Genomic DNA, 6,874 nt, shown 5'->3' with positions numbered 1-6,874 from the left:
ACAAACGGTAGCTCATCTAATTTCTGGTCTAGATTGATCTGAGAAACCGGTAATTATCCAAGGTATTTCATATGGTTAATAAACTGCCTATTTATCATCAGAAATAAAATTTTTAACATGTACATATGATAAAAGGTTGTAACATATATAAGAAATACATGTATGAATATAACAATAGGTGTATAGAATAAGGAAACTGAAATAAAATAAGTTTACAGGTATATATTTAGTAATTCCGCACTCAAATTGTTGCGAATAGAGTGAATGTTAGAAATTAAAATCAGACGATCAGCATACCTGATTTAATGTACCTGAACTCGTTTTATATACATGAAGAATGAAAAGTGAAATAACAAACTTTGAAAAATAATTTTTGAAAGCAAAACTAACTTTTAGGCTCTATAAAATGAAACATTAGGGTCTTCGAATCTGTACGTATTAATATCCTACTGATAATCAAAGTATACATACTGTCAAGAAAGTACACACGAGCGCGGCACTGGCATAGACGAAATTTTGCAAGGTTTTACGTCACAGTTTTGTTAGAATTAGTTACTGAAGAACACTTTTAAGTTACCGATAAATAACGCCTTACAGTGAGTTGGATAGTTTATTTATCTGTAAGTTTTAGCCCTAAACCTAGTCGCAAAAATAGCAAGGTTAGACTTGCAATACAACTGTGCAACTCCATTTTTGACACAACCACAGAGCGACGAGCCGTATGAACAAGAAGTAACTACCACATCTTGTCTACCTGCGTGGCAGCAACAGTAGGGGTCACGGCACAGCATCTCAGTACACATTGGTTCGATTCCCACCGACAGAAGCACCTTTTTGCTGTAGAGAAACTGTTTTTATTGTTAATCTAATAAGTTTTATTTCTTATAAATTTATTACTTAGATTCTTTTAATAATCGTGACTTTTCATTTTATCTATTTATTTATTTATTCATTAATTTATTATTGACAAAAATATGCAATTTACAATAGAAAAAACAAAAACCGGGAAACCCTGTATTCTTTACATATCTTGGCGATGTCTCGGAAAAAATTTGCAGCGCATCGATTAAAACTGATCCAAATATAACGGCACTGACTGTTTGCAATAAAAAACACAGCGGCGAACACCCAGTCACCATGCGTTCGCTTTTGTCACCGCTGTCCAGGACTCGGTCTGCGACCGACGCTGCTTCACCTACTCCGCCTGCATCTGACTCGCCGCCTGCCTGCTCCACGCCTGGCCCGGACCCTGCGCTGAGCGCCACTCCATCCAGATCCTCCACATCGATCAGTTCACCGGCGGGCGAGACTACTGCGTTCCACGCGTCTACGGGAGAGAAACCGACCCCTGTCGCTGCAACAAAACCTGACCTGCTCGCTACTACAAACTCACTCGAAGTGCCTACGCCTGTCGCCTCGTCGGGAGCCTCTGATGCTGACGAACTTGCGTCAAAAAAACTGCAGATTAAAGGAGCAGATAAGGCAGCTCAATGTCGATCTGATGAGGGTTGTCGATCATTCCATTGAATCGGACACAAGGCTTCTTCGGTATACAAATGACATTTTTGTTGCGAGATCTTCGCTGTCCGGAGTATCAGCGGGAGCTTCTGTAAGAGACTGCGCTGTTCAGTGCGAGCCACCGGTGACCACCTGCTGTCAGGTCTCACAGTGCTCCGAGACTCGCGACCTCGTCACCAATCTGAGGACAACTATTCAGGTACTCGAGGCAGAGATTGAATGTCTACGGGCCGAGAGGGAGGTCCAGGGGTGTTCCTGTGGCTACTCTCAGGCGACGGGTGATTGGATTGTCTGTTAAAATAAAAAATATGTTCCTATTACGACCAGCAATAGATTTGAACCTCTCGAAAATACAAACGAAAAACCACCCATTCTCAAAACCATCGCAACCACTAATGCAGCTCAACAAAAATATCCCCGTACAATAACCTGCAACAATAGTAAACCATCCGGCCAACACCCTCCTCCAAAGTCTTCTCCTGGTAGAAGGCCAAAATTGAAAGGCAAAATTAAAAGAGAGTTGCTTTCCTTCAGGAATGTTGTGATTGAGGGTGACAGTAATACCCGTTTCCTGGCCCGCATTGTGCAGCGCCGCGTCTCATCGGCTGCCAAAGTGACTGGCATATGTAAGCCTGGGGCCAAACTCCTGAATGTAACGTCCAGCAGCCCCTCGCCTCCCTCTAGCTGCTTCATCCTGCTCGCCAGAACCAACGACATCGCTGCCGGTGAGTCACACAACATCTATAATCGCCTGGAAGAAAGAGTCACCGTTCGACTGAGTTCGGCCGATGTCATCTTGGCAATGATCCCTTATCTTCACGATCTGCTCGTTAGCCATCCTGTGAACCAACGGACCATTCTCGCCAATTACTACATAGAGGAGCTATGCGTGAGACACTCAAACCTCAAGCTCCTCGATATCAATGATATCGGAAGAAACTGGTTCACACGGATGGCATGCATCTGCAATTGCCGGGTAAAGAGCTGCTGGTCGAAATGATAGTGGAGGGCTTGGTTGCTGCTGTCGGACCGCCTGCTGCGCCTGAGTTGTCTCTAACACTGCCTAGTGCCCGCTGCCTCACCTGCTGCTGCTGATACCTGTGAGTCGCTCGCCAGTCCTGCCCAGAACCGTCTCATGCAGCATGACACTTCATCAAAGCTACTTCGCCTGTAAAACCTGACGAAAACAATATTACGCTTTCCTGTCAAAAAAAACGAAGAGCCTATGACGAATGTAAAACGAGAGAGGGGTATCAGATCCCGTTATTTATTCAGAACACGTTTTCAGAAACCACTCAAAATTTTCATAAAATTTCGAAATTCAAAATTATTCACCTAAATGCTCAATCCGCTACCAATAAGTTAGAAGAGTTGGACCTCATGTGCGATGAGCGAAAACCTGATATTATTGTAATATCGGAACACTGTTTTACAACCGATCAGCATTTAAAAAAATGCAAAATTATGAATTGGCACATATTTTCCTTCGTTCCAATTTTAAGGGAGGTGGTGTGGCAATCTTTGTAAAAATCCCCTTGAAATTTGAAAAAAATTAAGTAATTCATACTCTAGAATTTGATTTTGAGGCTGCTGGTATTAATATAAATTTAAATTCATCCGAAAAAGTTAATATTGTTGAAATATACCGTCCAAACAACAACCGAAGTTTTATTTCATCCTTTTTTGGAAAACCAGAGAGCCTGCTAACCAATTTTTGTTTTCAAACAATCAACTATTTCTCTTAATTGGCGATTTAAATATAAACGCACTGGACCACCCCGACCCCCACACTCGGCGGCTGCGTGATATTCTTCAATCTTTTGGTCTAAATTGGTCAGTGAACTCTCCTACACGAGTATGTGCCACGACGAGTACAACCATCGACAACGTTATCACCAACATCCCGAAAGTTGACGTTGTCGTGTTCAATCCTGCCATCTCTGATCACTTCGCTCAGGAGATTGATTAATGGACTTGATCCGGTGACTAGGCTTGCAGAAAATACGGTCCAAAGAGCTCTAAACCCTCAAAATATTAACGAGTTAATTTATCACCTTAAGCGAGAAAGTTGGAATTTTTTAAATAACATTCAGTGTCCAAATAAAGTTTACACTGCTTTTAATGAACGCTTTCTCTATTATTTAAATATTTCATGTCCTTACAGAAAATTTGAAGTACGCAGTAAGCGACATAAGAATACTTGGGTTACACAAGGTATTCTCACATCTCGTGAAAAACTCAAATTTTATCACTCAATTTTTATTAATACAAACAACGAAAATTTTCAAAGATTTTTCAAAAATTATAGAAGAATATATAAGAAAGTTATAAAAGCTGCTAAAGCCTATGAATTAAACAAACTATTAAAGAATACCGAGAACTTTTCAAAAACAGCATGGAAAATTAATCCGTAAAACGAGAACATCCAATACAAAAATCAAAACAATGTTTACTGCTCGTTGAAAACCAACTTATAGATAGATGATCCTCAAAAAATTGCTGACAAATTTAACAAGTATTTTGCCTCAGTTGGTTCGTGTGATGAGTGCTTCACTGAAACCCTCTCCCGCAACCTTGGTAGAGAACCGGTATCGTCTATGATCTTGACCCCTGTCGATGAGGCTGAGATGGCTGGTATTGTGCAAAAAATAAATTAAAAGAAATCTTGTAACAACAGTGGTATGTCCATGTGGCTAGTCAAAAAATGCTCCAAGCGTATCTTGACTCCACTAAAAAAGTGGTAAACTCCTCATTTCTATCTGGAGTTTACCTGGATGATTTGAAAACAGCAAAAATTGCCCCGACTTTTAAGAAAGAAGATCCTCATCAAACCAAAAATTACCGCCCAATCGCAATCTTGCCAATTTTCAGCAAAATCTTTGAAAAGGCATTTTTGAATGAACTACAAAGTTTTCTGGAAAGATTTGACATACTGTGTCCTGAAAAATTCGGCTTCCATAAAAACAAATCAACAATTGATGCGGTTTCAAGTCTTGTGGATATTGTTGTCGATGGTTTTGAGAGACGGGATAAGGTGCTCAGCATATTTCTCGATCTTTCTAAGGCTTTTGACACTGATGCATCAGTTAGCGACATGAAGAATACGGGGTCTACCACACAGGTGGATCTCGTCCTACATAAGGATAGAGACCAGTGCGTGCAGATCTCAAATGCCATGTCAGGAAAATTGAAAATGGCAAATGGCGTCCCTCATGGATCGATCCATGGGCCAGTGCTTTTTACTATTTACGTTAACAATTTAAACTCATCGGTCCAGAATGGAAAGGTGATTCAATATGCTGACGATACGACTCTCTGCGTTACTGCAAATTCTTTGCAGAAGCTTGAAATTAATTTATTTGTCACAGTGAATTCATGCATCCAATTTTTTCGGAAATCAATTTGAAAACAAACAGCTCAAAATCAAACACAATTGATTTTTGTCTGAGACAGCGTGAAGGTAGTGCACGACCTGCTGTCCTGGTAGATGACAAACTCTTAGAGGAATCTGACTCCATCAAATTCCTAGGGATGTACCTAGATCGAGGTCTGACCTGGGACAATCATGTTGAAAGTGTTTGTTCCAGAGTAACTTCAGGTTTGTATGCTTTGCGGAATCTGGCAAAACACTGTTCTCACGACATCCTGAGAATGGCTTATTTTGCCCTTGTTTATCCGCACCTTGCATATGGAGTAAGACTCTGGGGCAGCTGTGCAAACAACAAACTGTGTACGAATCATTTCAAAATTAAAGAGAAGAGAGTCGTGCAGGGATGCCTTCAGGGAGCTTGGTTTACTGACCTTGCCCTGCCTCTACATCTTCGAGGTGGCTGTGTTCTGTAAATCAAAGAGCACATTGGCTCAGGGAAGGAACATTCACCAGTATGAGACAAGAGGCAGGGACAACTATCGCAGTCAACCACATCGAACGGTGGCGTCTCATAATTTGCCATCGCAGGCTGGTGTTAGGTTGATTAATAGGCTCTCTGAGGATCTTAAAACATTGGCAGTACCAAAAAATTTAAATCTCGTCTTCAATGCCTATTGGTGTCAGGTGCTTTTGACACGGTATGTGAGTTCATGGAAAGCCGCCCGTAAATAGACAATTAAAATCGAAACACGTTTTAACAGGATCCGATTAGCCATTGCATGTTTGTCTGGATGAGGAACTTTTTGTATGTATAATTGTGTGTGAATGAGTAGATAGGCTAATACATTGGCTAATACAGACTGCTTCTATACAATATTGTATGCTGTTAAAAGGCAATAAAGACTGATTTGATTTGATTTGAAAAAGCACTTTATTCAATGTTCGACAGTATGCCCTGTACAGAAACCCGGCAAATCTTGGTCCGAGAATGGTGGGGGATTTCCCCTCATTCGAGTATTTAGTTCGTTATACTCACGCTAGGCGAGCTACTGTACAATCAAATGAACTTTACAGGCAAGCAGCACTTCTTGGTCCAGGATGTTACACGCTCTATACAGAGCCTCGTAACTTGCGGGTCCGGACCAACACGTTCAAGGCCCGGACCAGCATGAGGCGCGATGACCAACAAGGTACGCACGATTTACGCTCCTGGACCAGCAAGTGCTGAGGTTCTAAACATATATATATATATATATATATATATATATATTATATATATATATAGTGACACTGTATATATATATATATATATATATATATATATATATATATATATAACTTTTAAACTAATCCTCAGTAAGCAACAGTTCCAATAAAAATATTGTTACTAAAATTTTATTTAAATTTTATGTTTTGACAAACAAGATAAACTTTTGCACAATAATTGGTGCTAATAAGAAAGTTGAAAGAGAAATAAAATGTTTAATAATTATACTGGCACACAGTCAATAGAGATATAATGGGACATATTTTTGTTTCATAAATGTTTGCAAAGTTTATTAAATTAGAAAATCATACTAAATTTAATTGTATATAAAATGTCATGAACTATATAACAATAGGTTTATGATAGTTGTTAGAATGTACGCTAATAGTGAAACATTAAATTGTTGTTTAACACTCAGTAATGCTTTATCATAGTTTTATAATATTATAATTAAGCAGTGAACTAGTAAAATAAATTTGGTAATGTGATTCAATTGTATGTATCAATATAATAATGTTCCTAAAAGTTATTGGGTTTCATATAATATGTCCTTAAAATATTTTATTACTGAGTTATTCTCGTTTAAAGGGTTCAATATTCTTTTATTCCACGAATCCTTACGAAATAAGTTGTTTTTTTTTGTGTCCTTTTTACATTCAAACTATATTCGTTCCAATAAAAGACGAATTGGGGGGGGGGGGGGGTGGGGGGGGGGGGGG

The 6,874-nt window shown here is 39.4% G+C and overlaps 1 protein-coding gene and 1 pseudogene across 1 annotated transcript; one reads left to right on the top strand and one right to left on the bottom strand.

The window, feature by feature from the left end:
• The first annotated feature begins 1,137 nt into the window (after positions 1-1,137).
• On the top strand, positions 1,138-1,527 carry LOC124355990 (mucin-1-like). The gene has a single exon (XM_046807136.1). It carries the CDS (start codon positions 1,138-1,140, stop codon positions 1,525-1,527), a length of 390 nt encoding a protein of 129 aa, XP_046663092.1.
• Positions 1,528-2,571: 1,044 nt separating this feature from the next.
• The window catches only part of LOC124355989, an 86,567-nt pseudogene continuing 82,264 nt past the window's right edge, over positions 2,572-6,874 (bottom strand).

Source organism: Homalodisca vitripennis, chromosome 2, assembly GCF_021130785.1.
Source record: "Homalodisca vitripennis isolate AUS2020 chromosome 2, UT_GWSS_2.1, whole genome shotgun sequence".
In the NCBI taxonomy this organism is placed as follows: Eukaryota; Metazoa; Arthropoda; class Insecta; order Hemiptera; family Cicadellidae; genus Homalodisca; species Homalodisca vitripennis.
This window is presented reverse-complemented; position numbering and strand designations above follow the sequence as displayed.

Bases quoted from the DNA above. Each gene is read 5' to 3' on its own strand.
- LOC124355990 (XM_046807136.1), top strand. From the start codon at position 1,138: ATGCGTTCGCTTTTGTCACCGCTGTCCAGGACTCGGTCTGCGACCGAC.